This window comes from Zootoca vivipara, chromosome Z (assembly GCF_963506605.1).
Source record: "Zootoca vivipara chromosome Z, rZooViv1.1, whole genome shotgun sequence".
Taxonomy (NCBI): Eukaryota; Metazoa; Chordata; class Lepidosauria; order Squamata; family Lacertidae; genus Zootoca; species Zootoca vivipara.
Window position 1 is genome coordinate 8,564,150 of NC_083294.1, and position 22,720 is coordinate 8,586,869.

The 22,720-nt window shown below is 47.9% G+C and overlaps 1 protein-coding gene across 1 annotated transcript; it reads right to left on the bottom strand.

The window, feature by feature from the left end:
- Window positions 1-6,825: 6,825 nt before the first annotated feature.
- Window positions 6,826-20,957, bottom strand: LOC118084393 (glutamine synthetase). Its single transcript, XM_035113873.2, has 7 exons — window positions 20,805-20,957; window positions 14,872-15,046; window positions 12,344-12,505; window positions 12,075-12,221; window positions 9,941-10,068; window positions 8,940-9,139; window positions 6,826-7,661 (listed from the first exon to the last, which is right to left on the bottom strand). Exons 2-7 carry the CDS (start codon window positions 15,035-15,037, stop codon window positions 7,310-7,312), a joined length of 1,155 nt encoding a protein of 384 aa, XP_034969764.2. The 5' UTR covers window positions 15,038-15,046; window positions 20,805-20,957; the 3' UTR covers window positions 6,826-7,309.
- Between the last annotated feature and the right edge of the window lie 1,763 nt (window positions 20,958-22,720).

Sequence of the window (22,720 nt, forward strand, 5' to 3'; positions counted from 1 at the left end):
AATGGGATCTGCTGGCCCTGTTGATCCTGCCATTCAAGGTGGTTGCCTCAACTTGCCCCATGGGTGGGCCGGTCCTAAGGATGATGAGTGTTGCAAGTCCAACCATGTCTGGTGGGCTGTAAGTTCCATATCCCAAAGGCCATCCCTTCCTGTTCGTATGCTCCCCAAATTCTAGACAAGTTGCTAGTCGACAAGATTTATTGTTTGCCCCCACCACACATACATACCCTAAATGTGTCATTAAAGGTGTTACGGGGGGGGGGAACCCAGGTGCGAGGCTGCTCTGCCACCCAGCTCGTCAGGCAGAGCCCGCGGGTCCCTGCGGAACATAGAAGGAGTCCAGCCACCAAATAGCGTAGACCAAAGTTTATTGTGCAACAGGTTCAAAAAGGGATTGAACCCAGAGGATGGGGCGACATTGAATTTTAAAACTTCCCACCACATCCCAGGATACAGTTCACACAGCACCATTGGTACATCATCTTTATATCACTGACATGTCACCAAAGGGGAGGGGTAGACATGGGCTACACTAGTTCACCTTGGCAAACATGTCCAGACAAGTCCTTGGTTCAAGATTATGCATAAGCAGACATGTCAGGGCAAGACCCAGGTATAAGATTAGCATAGGCAAACACCTCTGAAGTCCCACCACCCAAAGTACAATAGAACTTCCTTTGCATGTCAGGTGATGGGATTAAGCTTTTCTTGGCCAACAATCAGCTCAGCAATTGTCACCTCTGGGCACTTCCTGGAGTCCTCTTTTCAAGGGCAAAATAGCATTGGAATGGAGGAAACTGGCAAAGGAGTTGATTTTATATGATTTTTAAAGCTAGGTAACTTCCCTGAGCTGTCAAGTCAAAAGGATACATTTATGCATAATATCTGTAACATTTAACAACTTTAAAGTTGTAAAAAAACAACAACCCTGTAATTTCCGTAACAAAGGGCACATTGATGGTCTAAAAAACAAGACTCCACAAGACCTTTGAAAAGTTTCCAACTTGGGTCAATTGGCAGTACGTGTATAAAATAACATATTCCAAGAATTATATGGTACAGAAATGAAAAACGAAACAAAACTGGTTAAACACAGGGAAAAACTAAAGGGTGCCAACAAAGAATGTGTCATGCAGTTCTTGAAAAGAGAAAAGCAGTATACATGCAATATACAGACTGGTACACAAAAAAGTGGGGAAGGAGAGAGGGGAGTGAGGGGACACATGATTGTCAGATATATTTTATTGAATCAACCGTAATCTTTTAAATGCTGGAGCTTTAAATTGTTTGAATCATCGACATACTTAAAAGTGTACCATATCACAAAAAATTGCTTTATTCTCTTGCAACTCTTAATTTATATTTAAGCTTTTTTGATAAGGCTATCTCCCATGCCTTGTTATGCCATGATAAAAGCTTGGTCTTTCCAGGGTCAGGCGCTAATATTTCTGGTAGCTGTGTGACACTCTCTGTGCAGTGAGAGGGTGCCTCTCCATTTTTAGATATATTGAATAGTGCCAACTGGGGAGAAGGAGTTAGTATGTGGCCAATGATTGTACTTATGCCTTGAAAAAATTAAACCCATTTTTTTTTTTTGCATTTTGGCACAGGACATCACTTGTGAATATAGGTAACTGTTTCTTGCCATCTGCGCCAACATATTGGTGAGGAAGACATGCATGCCAATCTATGAGGGATCAAACACCACATATGAATTATTTTTTAATGTTAACTCCCTGTGTTCTGCACTGAGATGGTTTTATATGGTGGGTGCTACCATAGTCTGTTCCAAGTGTCCTCATCAATAGTGCAGTCAGGATCTTTTCCTTTGTTTCTTCTTCTTCTTCTTCTTCTTCTTCTTCTTCTTCTTCTTCTTCTTCTTCTTCTTCTTCTTCTTCTTCTTCTTCTTCTAAACATTTTCTTGATTTACAAGAATATGTGCAATGTCTCTCGTTGCATTTTTACAAGTCAGTTTCATTTGTTGAGACATTGGGAAGAAAAGGGGGAAAGATAGGTGGGGGTGGGGTCAGGTGACGATGTTTCTATTTTACTTACGGTAATATATGTGGTTTTTTTTTGTCAGCATCGCTTGTGCAGGTTCTCTGCCATTCGCTTGTGTTCCTTTGGTGGTGAGAGATGTTGGGGTTAGCCTAGGGTATGGTTGTTCATTTATGGTTGGCTGTGGTGGTCTTTGTTTCGTGTGTGAGTGGGGTGGGTGGGTGTTTTGGATCTGGATAGCCATATTGATTTGTATGCTGTTGGTGGGTTTTTGTCATTGTCTTTTTGGGCTGTATATGTGAGAAAGAGGAGTCATACCGGGGTGAACCCGTCTTCTTCTATTTGTCCCCATGTCAGTTTCAGCTGTTTCCCATACGATTTGGTACCATTGGTCCATGCTTACTCCTGACAGGTCTTTCCAGTGTCTGGTTATGGTGTTTCTGGCTGCTGAGAGTAAGTGGGTTATGAGTTCTTTGTGGTGTAAGTGGGCATTATTGTCTTGGACTTGGTTTCTTACTTTTGAGACATTACAGGTCTTTTCTCTTGCAAGGCGGCCCGGTCTCTTTGTGCCTCGCAACAGGGGTCACCAACATGGCACTCTCGGGCACATGAACACTCAAGAGGCCTTCCCTGGGGTCCACAAGGTATTTAAGCAGAGGCTTGACAGCCATCTGTCAGGAATACTTTGATGGTGTTTCCTGCTTGGCAGGGGGTTGGACTAGTTGGCCCTTGTGGTCTCTTCCAACTCTATGATTCTATTATTCTTCCTCTTGCTGAAAGTGGAGTTGAGATTAAAGCACTTTCTTGTAGCCAATAGGTTGCCTGTGAGTTTTTCCTGGTATTCAAATGTGCTCACATGACCCCCCCCCAAAAAAAGGTGCCTCTGAATGTAGTGGATATCCAGAGGTGATAGAACAGGTTGCACCCCTTCAAGGTGCAGGAAAGGAATGTCATTTATATAGGATTTCCTAGGTAGAAAGATATTGCTAGGGACTGCTTGCTCCACTCGCTAATCCTGCCTCCTTTCTAAATTGCTCTGCATAGCTTCCCTCTTCAACCTCTCTGCAGGCTTGTTTAATGGAGCGGGGGAGGCTCTTCACACAACAGCTTGCTAAACTGCTGTGTAATGCACCTGCTCTGTTAAATCTCACTGTAGGTACCTCCCCCACTCTGTTAAACAGCTTGCCCGAGTCTGCCTGCCATTCCTTACGCTGCAGTTGGTACAGCCACACTACCTAGTGGTGACCACACTGCAGTGCATGACAACAGTCCTACTTCTTTGTATATAGGAAGATATTCTATAAACACAGCAGTTCCCAAACTTTCCTAATAAACTGTGGACCACTTGAAAATTGCCACGTGTCTTGGTAGACCACTAATACACTTTTGACTGCTGTGCCAAAAACCACATGCCTGAGCCTTTGCTGTTGAGAGGTGCTCTAGTCCCTGGTACATTTGGAAGAGGCAAATGAATCAACTTCACCTGCAAATGTAATACGAGTATCAGAGTCCCCAGGGCAGGGCTTTTTTAAACCTGTTTGTTATTCTGGCCCTGAGCAAAAGAGCTTCATATCTCCGACACCAGGGAGGGAAAGGAGGACTCGGGCCAAGTAAACACATTCTCTCTTGTTCTGCAACTTTTCCAAGTGTGAGGTGGATGAAGCTCATGGACCACAATTGGAGTGCTTCTAAACTAGCCCACCAAAAACGAGCATTCTGGCACATGGCTTATTCTGTGTGATGAAGGGAGATTTTTTTAAAGGCAGCAGGGAAAATTCATAGCTGGCCCAAGCCATTATTCTAGGTGTACTCTTGCACAATAACAACCTATTATTTGGATTTTTTTGAAGTGTTTCTGAGGATGCAAAGGGTGAGACCTGGGGGTCCAATGCAGCTTGAAGGTCTTTCTATCTGGCTTTTGGAACTTTTTTCAGGCCACACCCCTTACTCAACCATGATTTACACATTCCTTGATTGCTTTTGCCCTGCTGGAATATGCCCTTGGACTCCTTAACTGCCCACTTTTGTCTCTTTTGCATATGGCCCCTGGGAAGACCCAGAAGGGAATGCGGCCCTTCAAGGTGGAAAAAAGTTCTCCACTCCTGCAATACACCCCCCCCCCACACACACACGCAAACACCATTTTTGTTGGCAGATAACAGGACCAAATGTTAATCTTATTACATGTGGTAGGAATCCAGTTGTTTTGAATTCCAGCCAGGCTGCCAACGTAAAAAACTGGTTATGTGCTGCAACAGTAATAATAATAATATATTTATTATTTATACCCCGCCAATCTGGCCAGGTTCCCCCAGCGACTCTGGGCGGCTTCGAACAAAATATTAAAATACAGAAATCCATCAAACATTAAAAGCTTCCCTAAACAGGGCTGCCCTGAGATGCCTTCTAAAGGTCTGGTAATTGTTATTCTCTTTGAGCTCTGGTGGGAGGGTGTGACGATGGGTCCCACTCTCTCTTACTATCAATGCGACACAGGAATTCAGAGGGGAAAACACCCACCCTCTTCTCCTGCCGCCTCAAAAATAAACCCCTTTTACTTGTGGGTTTCTTAGTAAGGAGAGCCTTCCAGCTTACGTGGCCCGGTACCTTAAGAAACTCTAGGCTGTCCGATGGAATAACCTCTTGCCTACAGTAAAGGGTCTCCCTCAGTTTGATTCCCCACTGTAAAAGTTTGCCCTTTTCACTCTGGCAACTTCTTGGCGCCTCGGGTTACCCTACTAAGCCTCCTCCGTGTAACTCCAGGCCACAAACTGCCACCTCCCTGCCTGAGGTGAGTTTTGCCCTCTCTTGAGCCACTACGGCTGTGAGTCCTGATACCTCGCTGGAAAAATAAAGACGAACCTTTTTGGCAAAACAGAGATGAAGTTTTATTGTCGTAAAAGCATAAGTTTTTCTTTAACGTGTCATGTATTTATCTGCCTTGTTTCAGTTGTACAAAAAAAACTCAGTCAAACATTTAACTTCAAGTTTTCCTAAATCTTATCTAAATTCCCAGTCTCCTGACCTCTCCACTTTCTTCATATAACCTCACCACATCACATCACACCACACCCTCCTCCCTCTGGGGGGGGGGCAGTCCCGCCCCCATCAGAATTCTATGTCAGTCAGGCTGGAGGTGGATTAACTCTTTGCCAGCCAGGTAGGAATAAACATTTCAAAACTGCGTCAATTTGCCACAGAGGGCATTCCACAGGGTGGGTGCCACTACCGAGAAGGCCCTCTGCCTGGTTCCCTGTAACTTGGCTTCTCGTAGCAAGGGAACCGCCAGAAGGCCCTCTGCGCTGGACCTCAGTGTCTGGGCAGAACGATGGGGTGGAGACGCTCCTTCCGGTATACTGGGCCGAGGCCGTTTAGGGCTTTAAAGGTCAGCACCAACACTTTGAATTGTGCTCGGAAACGTACTGGGAGCCAGGTGTCAGGTGATTGCAGGGGGTAGGTGGGTAGCTGCACCCACAGGGAACCTGCTGGCCTGTATCCGGTCCGCTGCCCATGGGCTGACAGGACAGGTGGTAGAGTTCCTTACAAGGCTTGCAGGTCTTTCTGAAAACTCAGCGCTGCCCTCTCACTTCCTTGGGAAACTCCCATCAGGTGCCTGCATAGTTTTCAGTTGTTCCCTCCCCTCCCCCCTCCCCCCAAATTCTCTAGCACTCTTTGTTCTATGGGGGGTTCATGTCATAGCACAGCACTGCAGGTATCTGCTTGGTCTAGAGCAGGCATAGGCAATTTTGGCTCTCCAGATGTTTTGGAACTACAACTCCCATGATCCCTGACCACTGGCCCTGTTAGCTAGGGATCATGGGAGTTGTAGTTCCAAAACATCTGGAGAGCCAAGGTTGCCTATGCCTGGTCTAGAGGGTTGGACTAGGACCTGGGAGATCTGGGTTCAACTCTTCCCACTTGGCCATGAAGTGCATTGAGTGACCTGGGCTAATCACAGCCTAACATACCTCCCAGGATTGTGGTTTTGTGTACGAGTGTGAGGGAGAATAAAAAGGTAAAGATAAAGGGGCCCCTGACCATCAGGTCCAGTTGTGTCCGACTCTGGGGTTGCGGCGCTCATCTCGTTCTATAGGCCGAGGGAGCCAGCGTTTGTCCGCAGACAGCTTCCGGGTCATGTGGCCAGCAAGACAAAGCCGCTTCTGGCGAACCAGAGCAGCGCACGGAAACACCGTTTACCTTCCCACTGGAGCGGTCCCTATTTATCTACACGCACTTTGATGTGCTTTCGAACTGCTAGGTGGGCAGGAGCTGGAACCGAGCAACGGGAGCTCACCCTGTTGCAGGGATTCGAACCGCCGACCTTCTGATCAGCAAGCCCTAGACTCTGTGGTGTAACCCACAGCGCCACCTGGGTCCCTTGTGAGGGAGAATATGCTTCCCCAATTCAGTTCTTGGCTGCTGCAGCAATCTTACTTGTTGACTGCCAGTCATCTTCACAGGGTGCAGAAGTTTTTTTGTTTTTGTTTTTGTTTTTGCCTGAGGGCCACATTCCCTTTCTGGCTACATGCCAGGGGTAGGCGGGGCCAGAGGCAAAAGTGGGTGGAGCAACAAATCTAAGTTTTGCCTATGTACCGTAGGCTAGCTTCTGCACACATTCAGATACCCCTCTGTCCTCCACCCACACAAGCAACAGGCACAATCAGGTTTTAAGGACACATTCCAGCCAGGCAAATGCACTCAGGGTGCAAAGCAGGGCTAGGTAATGGTGTGGCTTTGGGAGATCGCACCTCTGCAATCGTGGGACATGTTCTAAATGATTTGGCTCAAGAATGCATGAACTGAATGAACACTGGGGCCAACAGCAGCTAAGATCTTGCACTTTATTATTTCGTTGCTGTGGAGGCAGAAAAAGGGGAGGGGTGGGAGGAGTGTACAAATTTATACAAAACTTGATCTTCCCACTTACAAAGTCAATTTAAACAAAGAAACAAGCCCAACCATAATGCAAGGTTGGGGAGCATGCAGGCCCTTCAGATACCACTAGACTACAATTCCCATCATCCAGGAGCGTTGGCCCTGCTGGCTTGGGGCTGGTGAGAACTAGAGTCCAACAACCAATGGAGCGGCCACAAGTTCCCCCACCCCTACTTCAAAAGCCCACATTATGATCTAAACAAGGAAACTCATTAAGCCCACTAGGAAAATAATTTCTCTCCTAAAAATATATATGTATACATATAGAAATATGTTCTGTAAGTCAACATGTCACGATGCCAGGAGTTCCAAAGATGTCAGCCATTTACTAACTGCTAAAGGACAACACTTTAGGGAGAGAGGGGGCCATGGAGGCTTAGTCTTTGGAGGCTGCTTTCTGCGACTGCTCCTCATAGTTATAAACCTTGGGCTCGTCCCCTGTCTCATTGAGGAGGACAGTCCTCACAATGGCCTCTGTAACGGCATAGGGGTCGCAGTTGGCAGAGGGGCGGCGGTCCTCAAAGTACCCGCACCCATCCTGCCCGACTTGGCGGGGGATCCTGATGCTGGCCCCACGGTTGGCAATGCCGGCCGAGAACTCGAAGATGCTGGAAGTCTCATGTTGGCCCGTCAGTCTCCGGGAGTTGTCCTGGCCCCCACGAGGGTCATACATGCAGATGTGGTACTTGTGGCGTTTGCTCAGCTTGTCTATGGCAGCTTCAATGAACCTGAAGAGGAGAGGCAGGAAAAAAATACGGGTTGAGGAACTGCAGGCACACCAGGGAAAAATAAGCACAGCAAAAAGTATTGGGGGCGACTGTGATGGCGGGGCAGAGACAGTGTGTTTTTCTGGAGAGCAGGACAATCACAGGCTCAAGCGTCAGAAGAAGCACATTAGAAAAGCAAGACAGAGAGTATTTATATCTACTTGCACTTTTGGTGTGCTTTCGAACTGCTAGGTTGGCAGGAGCAGGGACTGAGCAACGGGAGCTATTTGAACCACCGACCTTCCGATTGGCAAGCCCTAGGCTCTGGTTTAGACCACAGTGCCACCTGCGTCCCACTGTACAAATTGTAGATATTGTCAAAAGAATTGATACTATGATCTTGGCTAGGTTGGCAGGAGTTGGGACCGAGCCAACCTAGCAGTTCAAAAGCACGTCAAGGTGCAAGTAGATAAATAGGTACCGCTCCAAGTGGGAAGGTCAACGGCGTTTCCGTGTGCTGCTCTGGTTCACCAGAAGCGGCTTAGTCATGCTGGCCACATGACCCAGAAGCTGTACGCCGGCTCCCTTGGCCAATAATGCGAGATGAGTGCCGCAACCCCAGAGTCGTTCGCGACTGGATCTAATCGTCAGGGGTCCCTTTACCTTTACCTATGATCTTGGCAACTTGAATTATAATTGGAACTCAACAGAAATCTTTTATTATATTTATTTATGTATTTCCCCTGAAAGGGACAACCCCAAATCTTACACTGGAAGCATGGCACCACTCCCTCTGCAATATAGTTTTAATGGGGGAAATTACACATGATTTGAGGAACAGGAGCCTCCAGACACTTTTTTGCACAATTTGGCATTCGTTCATTATACAGGCCCAAGTGGAAGCATCATCACCTAGGCAGCCCTTGCTACAAGCCTGGCAAATTCAGAGCCACACTTGACAATCAAATAGCCAGGGGTGGCTTGCACCGTCTTGCCACCCTGAGGCAAAATGGGAATGTGCCACATCCTGGGCACCCCCACCACTTCAGCCATACTCCGCTTGCCAAGAGGTCTGGCATTCTGCAGGGCGTGGCCACTCATCCTCTCTGCCCAAGGGGAGCGAGGGGACGGCAGCAGTGGAAACGATGGGAGAGGGTGGGCTACAGAAAAAACACCAGGGCAAACAACTTAGCAAGCAAACGGAGACAACATTGCCGCAGTGTCTTGGGGAGGCTCCAGCTCCACCCACAGACCCTCAAATGATCCACTCAGGTGCCCTAGAGAAAAAACTCTACTCACTTGATACCCCCTTTCTGCCTTGTTTCTTTCGTGCTGACATTGGTGTGGCACCCAGCGCCATTCCAGTTGCCGGTTATTGGTTTTGGATCCAAAGTGGCGATTACCCCAAAATCTTCGCAGACCCGATGCAAAATGTATCTCGCCATCCACAGGTGGTCACCCATCTCAATACCTTCGCAAGGCCCCACCTGGAACTCCCACTGCAAGTAGAAAGAGATGCTGTTAGTGCAAAAAGAAACAGGTTCCTAGTCTTCAAGGTTGCCAAATACACTGTACCAGGGCAAAGGTTTTTCCAGCCGTTTCCCACTGGCAGCCCGGATTTTTAAAAACCCCGTAAATCCCCCGGATTCTTACCGGCCCGGGGAGGCTCCTTCTGCACATGTCTGGAGTCTCTGGACATGCGCAGAAGCGATTTCTGGCGCTGCGGCCATTTTGGAAATGGGCAGAGCATGCGTAGAAGCGACTTCTGGTGCTGCTCTGCCCAGTTCCAAAATGGCTGCAGTGCAACTTCTGGTGCCGCGCTGCTGCTGATCCTGGATTTTCCCATCTGGGAGTTGGCACCTATGGCAAAGGTGCCCCTAAAAGAAAAGAGGGCTGGAGCAGGTGGCAGATCAAAACTTCAGGCTGGGAAGTCAGAGCAATAAGGGGAAGCAATAAGCTGTAGTAAGAGCCAGCAAACTGGCTATTTAGTGGGCATATCCAGCTCTTGATCTCTCCTCCCACCCTCTGTATAGGCACCCAGGGAATGCACGCTTCCACATCACAGGGACACAGGAAACTGCCTTATACTGAATTAGACAGCTGGCCCATCTAGTTCAGTCTTGTCTACACTGACCAGCAGCAGCTTCCTGGGATTTCAGGTGCGTGTCTCACCCAGCCCCACCTGGAGATGCCACTGGGGGTTGAACCTGGGACTCCTGCAGGCAAAACGGATGCTCTACCTCTGAGCTATGGCCCTTTCCTTCAGCTGAGGATGCCCTATAGGTCCTCTTTCTACATACCTGAGAAGGCATGACTTCAGCATTGGTGCCACAGATCTCCACACCAGCATAAATGCAGGCCCTGTAATGGGTCTCCACTATGTCGCGCCCGTACACCTTGTCAGCCCCAACCCCACAATAATAAGGCCCTAGAAAAGAAAAAGCACATGACACATACAATTAGCATGCAGCTTTCTTAGGCAGTATGTGCATATCCAATAGGAGGTGCCCTCTTAGAAATGAAGTGCATAAGAAACACAGACAGAGAGACAGGGGAAAGGGAATGCCTCCCCCGAGTTGGAAAAAACCACAATTGGATCTATCTCCTCCTCTTCCTTACACACACACACACAGAGAGAGGGGGGGAGGGAGAGGGAGGGAGGGAGGGAGGGGGGGGGAGAGAGAGAGTCTTGACCTGTCCAAATGTTAGGTGCCAGGATTCACCATGAAGTTGTTACAGAAAGTGCCACACTTTTAACATTGGAGGGGGGAAGTGTTGGTACTGAGTACCCTTGAGTACCTCCAGGAAAAAAGCACTGGGTCCCATCACTTGCCAAGATTTATTTATGGCAGGAGATTGGAGCAAAAGCGGAGGCAGTCTGCAACAACACAGCAGTGACCAAGGCTTGGGAGAAAGAAGGGGGAAAGCAGTGACAGAGGAAAATGTTGAGGGGGCTGGCTGAGAGCAGGCTTAAGTTGGTAGGGTAGTGCCTTACTTGCCCTAACAAAGCAGCCTCCACTGGTTGCCCCAGTTCAGAGACTTGCTTGCAAGGCGCATAGCAAGGGCAGAACACACTTTGCTGAAAGGGCCTGGCATGCACCATTCAGTAATTCCTCATATGAAGGAAGATTTCGCAACCAAACCGGTTAGCGAGTGGAAACTTTTGTGCAATGCCCAGTCAGGCAAGCAACGTCAGGGAGGGAAAGGTCAGATGATTTGCAAGATACACAATGCACAGATGGCAGTTGCAAGGCAGCATGCATGCGTGTGTGTGTGTGTTGCTTCCATCAGCAAGACAGTACTTGATCACATGACCATTCTGAGGCCCTTATCTGTGACTCAGCAGCAGGGACCCATCAATTCGTAGCAGAGTTGGGGAACATTTCTTAAGACAAACCCACATTCCCTCCTGAAGGAACCTTCTGGGAGCCGCCAGCCAGTGGCAGGAGCAGCCAAAAGTGGGTGAAGCAACAAGTGTTAACCGACTCCCATCTCTTCCATCATCCATCCTGGCAAACAGAAAACCAGGTGGAGAGGCCTGGACAGTCCATTTGGTCCCACAGGGCAGGAACATAGAAACGTGGGAAGCTGCCTCGTACAGGTTTGATCTTGGGTCCATCTAGCTTATTATTGTCTGCAAGCTGCTCTCCAGGTTTTGAGTCAGGGACGGTTTCCCACCCTACCTGTAGATCCCAGGGATTGAACCCGAGACCTTCTGCATGCAAGGCAGATGAACTACCACCAAAGTTTTCCATCTCCAAGTTATATAGGATCTTGGCCGGCTGCTTTGTTAGGGCAAGTAAGGCACTACCCTACCAACTTAAGCCTGATGTTTGTTATGCCATAAGTCAACATCTACCAAAACCTTTAGGGGAAAGGGGGCTATATGCGAGTTCTCCTGCTAGCAACAGGCAGAGGATCAAAGACTGATCTCCCCTGCCCCCCCACCCCATCAGAAAAACCCTACCCCATCCTTACTGCAATGGCATTTTCACCAAGCTTGGCAAAGGCTCAGCAACATCTTTTGTCTGTTGCTCTGCCACTTCCTTTCGCCCTCCTCACCATATTAATTAAATTAGGCCAAGAACCACATGAAAGGTTTTTCCCTCCTCCTTCCCCATCTCTTTTTACTTTTGTTTCATGCCGTTTGGATAGTTAAAGCCTGAAGGACAAAATGAAATTTGGAAGCCACCCTGGGACCCTTATTCGACTGAAGAGCAGGACAGCAATGCTTCAAATAAATTAATTAATCAATCAAGTAGTCCAAGGGCAATTTACAGGACGCCGCTCATTCTTGCAGTATATATGTAATACAGTACATCATAAAGCCAAAGAGTCTTGCGGTATGTCTGATATGGTGCCAGCCAGAAGGCAGGTACTCTCATGCCCTTAGCTGCATCCATCCATTTCAGCTGAAAGCCTTATTCTTCTTACCTTGTGGGCCTGGAAACCCATTCTTGGGCCAGCCGTATGGGTGCCCATCGACACCCAGCAGAGTGTATTCTTGCTCCATCCCAAACCAAGGCTGGCTGTCTTTGACCATGTCCATGATTATCTTGCAGCTGCTCCTCAAATTGGTTTCTGCAAGGAAGAAGAGTTATGTCAACACGGCATTTTGCTTCAAGTCCAAGGTTTGCAGGTGTGCAAAGGCTGCTATTGGTTGCCCAACTTGGGAGGACACAGAACACTGAATAAGACCTTACCTGCCCGCTTCCGGTTGTATTTCAGAACCTCACATAAGACAAGCTTGTTGGGATCAAGGGTAAAAGGGTCTCTGAAAATCCTAACAGGGACCAAGAACATGTCGCTGTTGGAGCCTTCGGACTGGCCTGTGCTGGATCCGTCAAAGTTCCATTCTGGGAGATCTGCAGGGAGGGGTTGAAATAAAGGTGTTTTAGGTATCACTCCACTGAATCCAGACCTATTAGAGGCTGGCCGGAAATAGATCCTTGGTGAGAATAAGGGCCATAGCTCAGAGGTAGAGCATCTGCTTTACATGCAGAAGATCTCAGTTCAATCCCTGGCATCTCCTGGTAGGATAAGGGGAGACACCCTGCTTTTGCCCCAGGTGTGAAAATATCCTGGAGAGTCGCTTCCAGTGAGCAGCAATAATACTCAGCTACTTGAACCCATAGACCAGGCATAGGCAAACTCGGCCCTCCAGATGTTTTGGGACTACAACTCCCATCATCCCTAGCTAACAGGACCTGTGGTCAGGGATGATGGGAGTTGTAGTCTCAAAACATCTGGAGGGCCGAGTTTCCCTATGCCTGCCATAGAAAGATCCTGCATTTATTTATTTATTTATTTAACTAACTAACTAACTAACTAGCTAGCTAGCTAACTAACTAACTAACTAGCTAGCTAACTAACTAATCAATCAACTCCTTTGAGTGGGCAGTTTATATATACTACATAAACTAAAACCTCTAAGCAATTTGCATAAAACAAAAAGAAAGCACACTTAAGAGAATAAAAAAGATTAAAAAGGAGAAAAACTACTTTCCAACAGAAAAGCAGAAACATGTATCAAAATATAAATAAAACCAGCAGTTATTTTTGTTTTTAAACACTTTTATGCTTAATAAAAAATTTAGATGCCTGGGGAGCCTGACCTAAGCAAGCTGACCAGTTTTTAGTAGGTTCCAAGAACAGCACATTAAAGGCACCGTGCCTAATAACAAGAGGCAGGGAGTTCCATAGAGAAGATGGTGTTGCACTAAAAGATGCAACACCTTGCCAGTGTATGTGGCATTAGGTGGTATAAGGCAGCTTTTTAGGTTCAGTTCAGACCATCGGCTGGAAAAACTGGACCTGGTCAGCAAGACAGATCTCCCTTACCGGTACCTACTGTGGTCCGACAGCACAGCACAGGCCACTTTGCAAGGGGCCTGTAAAGAGCCCTGCATTGCACTCTGGAGACCTGAAAAACCAGCTGACCATCCGGTCTTCTAAGCATCATGCTTAGGAAGGGGCTTGAAAAGACCCACATGCTGTGATCTGAAGTTCTGAGGATCAGCAGTTCAGCGGCACTTTAGAAGCCCGTTTTGGGCCAACCCTGCTGCATTTCCACACCTCAGGCATCAGAGGGAAGGTTGAACATCTGTCTTGCACACAGAACGCCCCAGGTTCCATTCCTGGGACGTCTAGGAAGAGTTGGGAATGTTCTGGAGAGCTGCTGCAAATCAGTATAAAAAAAATTGAACTACATTGACCAGCGCCTTGATACACTACAAGTAAATCTCCTATGTTCCTATGATGTCAGGTGGATGAGGCCTGGCCAAACATTTGAGGACTGGTAGGCCTCATTGAGCCTGCAGTCTAGAGGTTCCTCACACATGATTGAATGAACGGGTTATTCACCTTGGGGCGACATTTCCCTGTAAAAAAAAAGCATAACAGATAACTCTCCTAAAGATGCACAAAGAGGGCATCAAAAGGAACCCAGCCCTGCTTCTTCCACTCCTTGTAATTAAAGCCTGGCAGGTTCATTCTTGTACCTGCCACCGAGGATCTGCTCAGGTCAAGTGGCATCCACATTAACCACAGCCCAGCCTGCAGTTGAGAATCCTTTTAGGAAGTAAAAAGTCGCTTCCAATTAGATTGGCAAAGATTCCAGGAAGCAGAAGTAGATGATAATAATAATAATAATAATAATAATAATAATAATAATAATAATAGTAATAATAGCAGCCAGGTGACTGGGGACCTGCCTATTTAAAAAGGATTCTGCAAGTTTCTAGCTCCTAACACTACATTGCTACTTGGGTTTGACTATGCTGGGAGTCAACAGATCCAAAGCTGGACTGTAAACAGGTAGAGAGAACAGAGGAAGCCACATTGCACAAGGTGTTGGAACGACTTTTAACCACAAGCAGAGCCATCCCAAGAGAGCAGGAATAAGGGAACCTCAGGCCCCGAGGTTGGATGTGGCCCTCAAAGCCTTTCTATCTGGCCCTCGGGACTCTCCAAACCACACCTCCTACTGGCCCTGCTTCGCAAAATTCCATGAGTGTTTTTGCATGGGCGGGATGTGTCTTTGTCCTTCGCTGTGCAGAAACTAGCCTACACTACAAAGGTGACATGTAACACCCAAAGTCTCCCCACTGTTGCCCCTGGCTCCTCCTGCCACTTGCATGTGGCCTCCTAGAAGGTTCTCCAGAGGGGAACGTGGCCTGTAGGTTCCTTGCTCCTGCAAGAGAGGATGAGGGCAACCACGGCCCAGCCTTACCTTCAATGCTCTTTGGTTCTTGGCTCAGTGTTCTGGTTTTACAGCGAAGGCCTTCGCCAGTTCCATCGATCCAGATGTATGTGACCAGCGCCTTCCCCCCCAGGGGCAGCTTCATGTACTGGTCCCTGACCGCCTTGTTCAGCTTGGAACTGAGTGACACAGACATGGTGGCAACCTAGGGAGAGGAAGGAAGACATTTTAGATCCCCTTCAAACTCTGGGTGGGACTCTTTCTCAGAGCTCATCTGCTGGGGTAAATGACCAAACCTTCCTAGTGCTGCTAGGTGAATGAAGCGATAAAAAGGCTTGCTTATAGTGGACAATATTGAGCTAGATCAGGCATCCCCAAACTGCGGCCCTCCAGATGTTTTGGCCTACAACTCCCATGGTCCCTAGCTAGCAGGACCAGTGGTCAGGGATGATGGGAATTGTAGTGCAAAACATCTGGAGGGCCGAAGTTTGGGGATGCCTGAGCTAGTTGGACCAATGGCCTGTATAAGGCAGCTCCCTGTATTCCTAGGCAAATGAAAGCACCACCATACTTGCACAACTGGTGCTTTCCCCAAAAACATCTCCTTTCCCAGCTTCACTCCTCACTAAGCAGCTGGAACCTCAGCAGCTGTCCCTGAAAGAGGCGAAGGAGCTAGAAGCTTTGGAGGAGGGAGTGGTTAGTATGATTGGATTAACCACACGCCCAGGCCAGAGGTGGAACAAATAGGATTGTTATCTCAAACATCTCACAGCTGAGGAGGAGTTATCTGCTGTGAATCAACCCCACCCCTACTAGCTAGCCTGCTCTAGGGCAATGCAAGATTGATTTGCGAGCAGGGGGGACAATGAAAGAGGTATCAGACAGGTCCATTTTTACAGTGGTTGAAGATTGGGTTAATACTTTTGGAAGGAGAATTATATAACAGACTCTTCCTGGGAGGGCCCCTGTCTCTTTCCTCCCCCCCACCACCCAAAAAACCTTCCCCATTAACTCATTAAATTCCACATAGTGCTAATAAGCAGTAACATCAAAAAGATTCCACAACTGCACTCTGCATGCACACAGAATTTTTATTTTTTTTAAAAGCTGTTCATCCAACATGGAATTGTCCACAGTTTCAGTTGCATTTTGGGGGGGGGGGTAGAGACCTCTGACCCTCCAGATCTTGGGTGCCAACTCCCACCCAGCATGAACAATAGTGAGGGATGATGTGAGTTGTTGTCCAACAACCTATGGAGGGCTACAGGTTCCTTCCATCCCTGGATAAGGGTACGAATTGGCACCTGGAGATTTGGAAGAGGGGGAAGCTGGTGCAAATGTATGATGAGCTTAATCAAAACAAGAAATAAGTCTGCACCCCCCCTGCACTAATCCACACTGGGGGTAGGTGGCAGCTATGCTTGTTAAAGTATTGGTTTGGCTTCCTAAACAAGTCTTCAGCCTAAAGCTTTTTTTTCTCCTTGAGCAGAGATCCAGCTAGCAAAGTATCAGGGGAGAAACAGGAACTTGCCAACTGCCGCTAAGCTAACACCCAGCAAGGAAGTGGAAAAACAAACACTGGAATTTGTAGGCCAATTCAAGGCTGGAGGAAGAAGTAGAGCCCACCTTAAGATGACACTAGGCAAATATCTTTCTTTTTTTAATATAATTTTTTTTGGGGGGGGGTTCAAAAATTTACAGACATACAACTTACAAAAACACAAATCACATACATTTCTAGTACTGTACACACGTTCGACTTCCCTCCCCCCACTTTTGTGGTTTCGTTTTAGTTTTACTGCATTTTCCACATTACTCCATCTTTAAATTATTCTTTAGTTTCTCTTAGTAATATGTCTAACTGCTTGTTTTACATTAATCCTCTTAATGAACTTATTTGCACACATGAATTTTTCCAATATTCCACAATTTCCCCCCAGTCTTTAATAACCATTTCCCCCCTTTTTGGTTTCTAATTAAATCCATTAATTTAATTAGCCACTCTTCCTTGCTTGGTACTACATCTCCTTTTCACCTCTGGGCAAAATGTGTATCTTAGGGCCAACTGAACTTATGTTGCAAAGCAGGCAAAGAAGCTTTTGAGACTAACAGAATGATTCTTAAGTTTGAATGTTAAGAGAACGGAGGCAGTAAAGATGAAGAAAGAATTTTCATGGGGCATGGCAAAAAATTCACGCCCATTGACTTCTCTCCCTGCCCCCTCCTCCATAAGTTAAACAGAAATGATGGGGACTTTTTATGCCCCCTCAACTCCTACCAGCACTGGCCAAAATGGCCAATGGTCAGGGGGTGAAGAAAGCTGTCTTACACCCTACACCTGGGATGCGACATTCCTGATGTAAATAATTTAGGACTCTTGTTACCTTAAAAACCAACTGCACCCCCACAGACTAAACCAGTGCCTTAAGATCAGCCTTCGAGGCTTTCCGCCCTTTGCACAATCGTTCCAGGGCCTTGAGGCAGATAAGGCCGTGGTGGGCTTCTTCCAACACTCCAAGCAACAAAAACCATTTCCCTTCTAGCATTCTGAGAAAATGTGAGAAAACTAATCATGCAGAGACCTAAAGGTCTCTTTTCCTTGGTGGGGTCCTTTGCTTCACCTGTGCAGCTGAAAACAGCAAGACTTCTTTGCACTCCTTATGTGCCTCTGTGTGTAGCAGCTGCTAGAAGTCACAAGTGGGGAGAGTTGCTGTTGTGCTCCGTTCCTGCTTGCAGGCTTCCTATTGGGGCATCCAATTGACCACTGTGAGAACAGGAGGCTGGACTTGATAGGCCTTTCATTCAACCCAGCAGTCAGCCTCTTCTTGGGGATTAGCTATTTCAATTTTATCTATCATTCGCCCTGTTCCTGGGCAGCTTATTCAAAGTTTTCAAAATATTTGTAATTTACCGTATTTATGGCCATGTTTTAAAGTTGTTGGCTTTGGGTGTGTGTGGGGGGCTTCCTTTGCTATAAAAGGGGGATTACTGGATTGTTTTTGTTTTGATTTTTATTATGTATTTTGTGTTTTTTAGGGACCCAGGTGGTGTTGTGTTTAGGGACCCAGGTGGCGCTGTGGGTTAAACCACTGAGCCTAGGGCTTGCTGATCAGAAGGTCAGCGGTTCAAATACCTGTGACGGGGTGAGCTCCCGTTGCTCGGTCCCAGCTCCTGCCAACCTAGCAGTTTGAAAGCACGTCAAAATGCAAGTAGATAAATAGGAACCGCTACAGCGGGAAGGTAAACGGCGTTTCCGTGTGCTGCTCTGGTTCGCCAGAAGTGGCTTTGCCATGCTGGCCACATGACCTGGAAGCTATACGCTGGCTCCCTCGGCCAATAATGCGAGATGAGCGCGCAACCCCAGAGTCGGTCACGACTGGACCTAATGGTCAGGGGTCCCTTTACCTTTACCACAGGTGCCACATAATAAATACCCTGGCTTTGAGATCATGTAGGCACCTTTGCCTTTCCTCTTCAGTGCCTGCTTAAAACATTATTGTTTAGATTTAGATAAGCCTACCCAGATGCTTAGGGACGCAGGTGGCGCTGTGGGTTAAACTGCAGAGCCTAGGGTTTGCTGATCAGAAGGTCGGCGGTTCGAATCCCTGCGACGGGGTTCGAAAGCACGTCAAAGTGCAAGTAGATAAATAGGTACTGCTACAGTGGAAGGTAAACGGCGTTTCCATGTGCTGCTCTGGTTCGCCAGAAGTGGCTTTGTCATGCTGGCCACATGACCTGGAAGCTATACACCGGCTCCCTCGGCCAATAATGCGAGATGAGCGCGCAACCCCAGAGTCGGTCACGACTGGACCTAATGGTCAGGGGTCCCTTTACCTTTACCTATATTGCAAATTTATGTTGTCCACTGGTCCTGAAATCTACAGATATAGGACTGTATACAAAGCTAAATAAATAAATCAAATAAATAATAGTAATAATATATTCTACACTTTAAAAATTAGCAGAAATGGAGTGGTATCTAAGTTTGTGGTGTCCATTCATTTCAACAAGTCAATTCTGAGTTAAGATTGACATTTTATACAACCCACAATATCATTTTCATGATGACGGTAGAATTGCTTACCACTCTCTCCAGGGAAATCAGGTGTTGATTAATTTTTACATACAGTATTTTTAAAATGGTATTTAAAGAGTAATTTATCTTTTGTATTCAATGGTTATTCACCCGGCTTTTCTCTTTCCTGGCACTTAAAACCTATTCCCAGAGGCATTCAAATAGGCTAACAGTTTATGCTGTTGACGTGGTGGAATTTAGTTTGGACAATTTTAAAAAAACACTCATTTAAGTGGTGATTTTATTCTACCATTGTTCTACATTAAGTTTTAAATATGCGTCAAATACAGATTAAGATAGAAGCCAGGTTTTAAAAAAAGAAGAAGAAAAGGTAAAGGACCCCTGGACAGTTAAGTCCAGTCAAAGGCGACTATGGGGTTGCGGTGCTCATCTCACCAAGGGAGCCAGCGGGAGCCAGCGTTTGTCCACAGAGAGCTTTCCAGGTCATGTGGCCAGCATGACTAAACCTATTCTGGTGCAACAGGACACCGTGACAGAAGCTAGAGTGCACAGAAACGCCATTTACCTTTCCGCCACAGCGGTACCTATTTATATATTTGCACTGGTGTGCTTTCGAACTGCTAGGTTGGCAGGAGCTGGGAGAAAGAAATGGGAGCTCACCCCCTCAGGGGGATTCAAACTGTGGACCTTCCAATCGGGAAGCCCAAGAGGCTCAGAGGTTTAGACCACATGCGTCCCAGGTAATATTTTCAATATTTTAAAGAAACTACGAATAAATTTCTAACAACTCTGCTTTAATATAAAAATAAAAATTAACATCCAGCCTGATAAAAGAGTCTTACTGAATTCAATATCTCACTCACTGCTGTTATGATTAATCACATTAATTCATAGCTTTTCACAAGATGCCTGAGTGACTTACAAAAACGTGTCCTTTCCAACCTCTCAGTACCAAGGAAATATAACAAGCAAATAGAAAGGGAACCTACCCAAGGGACAGACACAAAACCCCACACATAGCACTGAATACCACCAGCCCCCCCTCTTTTCTTCTCCAACCTTATACTGCATATAACACTAATGTATCTCCACAAATGTAATTGATCTGTAGAAAACACAACTTGGGGAAAAAGGCAATGCAGGTACTTTTGTGAACTAATAGATCTTTTTTTAATGTTTTGTTTTAAAGCATGCCCCCTCATGAAGACCCGCTAAAGGGCCAATACAACTACTAATAACTCCAGTAAATGTAAATGCGTTAAATACGCGTTGAGTTTTTCACTTTCAGCTTCCTTTTCAAAAAAGGTTCCAGGGCTGGACAATCGCCAGCCGGAGATGAACCAGCAGCTTCACGCAGCTCCAGAAAACGCCAGCGCGATTTTCGCCTACATTCCCGAGAACTACACAACTTCAAGCCTGAGAAGAACTTGACTGGACACAAACCAAAGTCTTGTTGAACTGCAGCCCCCTGGGTGCTGTTACGCAGGAGCGCCCCAAGCGATTTCAGTGTGGGCTACTCGGAAGAAAGCAACTTGACAGCCCCCCCTCCCAAACCGCGATACTCAGAGCCAAGAGCCCACGTGGATCAGAAAACGGGCGAAAACAGTGCATTTCCCGGTTGAGACCGGCGCGCGCGCGCAACTTTGACGCAGGGATAAATGGAGGAAGCCCTTCTAAAAAAGAGAGAAAGAGAGAACCCCGATCTCATCTCCTTTGCGCGTTCAAGCCCATTAACCTCTCTATCCGGCGGAACGCGGCTCTGGGGCTGGGGACGCCCGCGAGGCTTCACTCATAAGCAATACTGTATACGGATTCACTCCGGGACTTGACTTCCGAATCGCGGCGCTTTTCGCCCGCTTTCGGAAGGGAGTCGCGGGGAACGCGGCGGGAGCGCACGGGGGTGCTTGCCCGGTGGCGGCGCGCTTACCTCCGGCTGTGGGGGCGTCTCTGGAGCGCTCGGATGGTTTCAGCAGCGCGATCCCAACCCACAAGCTTCGCGGAGCAGCTACCCCTTGGCCGGCTCCTGCCGGCCTTTCTTATAGGCGCGCCCTGCGGACCAGAGGCCGGAGGCGGAGCGAGGGGTGGGGAAGAGGGCGGGCGCCCGCAAACCAGTGTGGGTGCGGCGCTGGAAACACTGTACTATTTTGATGGGAGAAAGGCTATCAGCGGCAAAGACGCACGATGGTTACTGTCAGAGCCTTTGTGTGCGCGCCTCAATGCCAGTTGGTGGGACTGGCCAGTACCCTCCCCACCCTCTGACTATACATAAGGGTCTGGTGAGTTCTGTTTCAGTGTATCTGAAGAAGTGTGCATGCACACGAAAACTTATACCAATGACAAACTTAGTTGGTCTCTAAGGTGCTACTGGAAGGATTTTTTTTTTGTCAGACCAACACGGCTACCTACGTTTCTAATTATCATTACTGTAGCCCAGTGGCGCCCCTAGCAATCCGCTCCGCCGACTCGGGAGTCTCCTTGGGTCTCCTCAGAGGAGGAGGCGCCACGCCGAAAGCCCCAGAGCTCGCTTGCCTCCTTCCCGCCCTCTCCCTGCCTGTGGCCAGCAGCTCCAGACGCTGTTCTATGGAGTTTTTGGCGTGGCTCCGCCTCCTCCGAGGAGACCCAATGAGACTCCCGAGTCGGCGGAGGGCGGCGGACTCGCTGCTGGGCGCCCCTGCTCCCTCAATTCAGGACCCGGTGGGAGGCTTTGAAGCAGGCGCGAGGTCGCCTCTTCACCTCGGCAGCTGCGCCTTCCCCTCCCCCACCCCATTCCACCGCCCACCCCCACCCCCAGAGAGAGAGGGGGCCACTGTTTTTTGGGGTGGTGGTCTTACCCCCTCTGTCAGTGAGGGAGCAGTGCGGGCGCCTTACAAATCAGCCCCCTTTGCACAGAGGGGTGACTGGGTGGGAGAAGCCCATGGAATGCAGGCGCTCTAGCCCCGAAGAGGCTGTCACCTTGCTTGCAAAAGCAACAGCCTCTCCCGGGCTGAGCCGCCTGCCTGCCTGCCTTCTGTTGGCTCTCCTTAAAGCAAGGGAAGTAATTGCTTTAGAGGAGCCCACGGAACGCAGGCGCTCTAGCCCCGAAGAGGCTGTAGCTCTGCTTGCAAAAGCAACAGCCTCTCCCGGGCTGAGCCGCCTGCCTTCCCTGCCTGCCTTCCGTTGGAACGCAGGCACGGAAGGCAGGAGGAGCACTTTTGGGATGCCCCATTCCCCCCCCCCCCCCCATGCCAGTTACCAAGCCTGCTCCGCTTGCTTTGCTGCGAGCTGGGAGGGGTGGTGGTGGACGGGAGCTCCTGTCAGTCCGTCCCTTCTCCCAGCTCGCTGTACCAGCAAGAAAAGGAAGAGCCGCTTGGGCGCTGTGCGCGGCTCTCCCTCCCTCCCTCTCTCCCTCTCTTTCTTTCTCTGACTCCTTCCTCCCTCCCTCCCTCCCTCCCTCTTTCACCCCTTCTTTCCTTAGCATTTGCTAATTTCCACCCGCTGCTTCTTGTCAGCTTCTTCTCTTGGGAACCTTTCCTAAAAATGGTCAACAACTTTGGGGGTCCCCCGCCTAAAAAAGGTTGTCAATTCTTAGGAATTTTTTTTTTGGGGGGGGTGCCGAAGGGATCTTCGCACCACGGCGCTGGATATGTTTCACTCAGCCAAAATTGTTTAATAAAAAGGTGCTAATGGAGCCAAAAGTTATTTTCTGCTGACTAGTAGGCACGTAGAGATTTGCAGTCAGATTTCAGAGTGAAAGTTTCAAGTTTGGAACCTAATATTTCAGAAATAATGAACTCAAAGGACAGATTTAACTCATCTCATTAAGAACTGAAAATTAAAACTAACTGTATACTGATGGAGTACTCT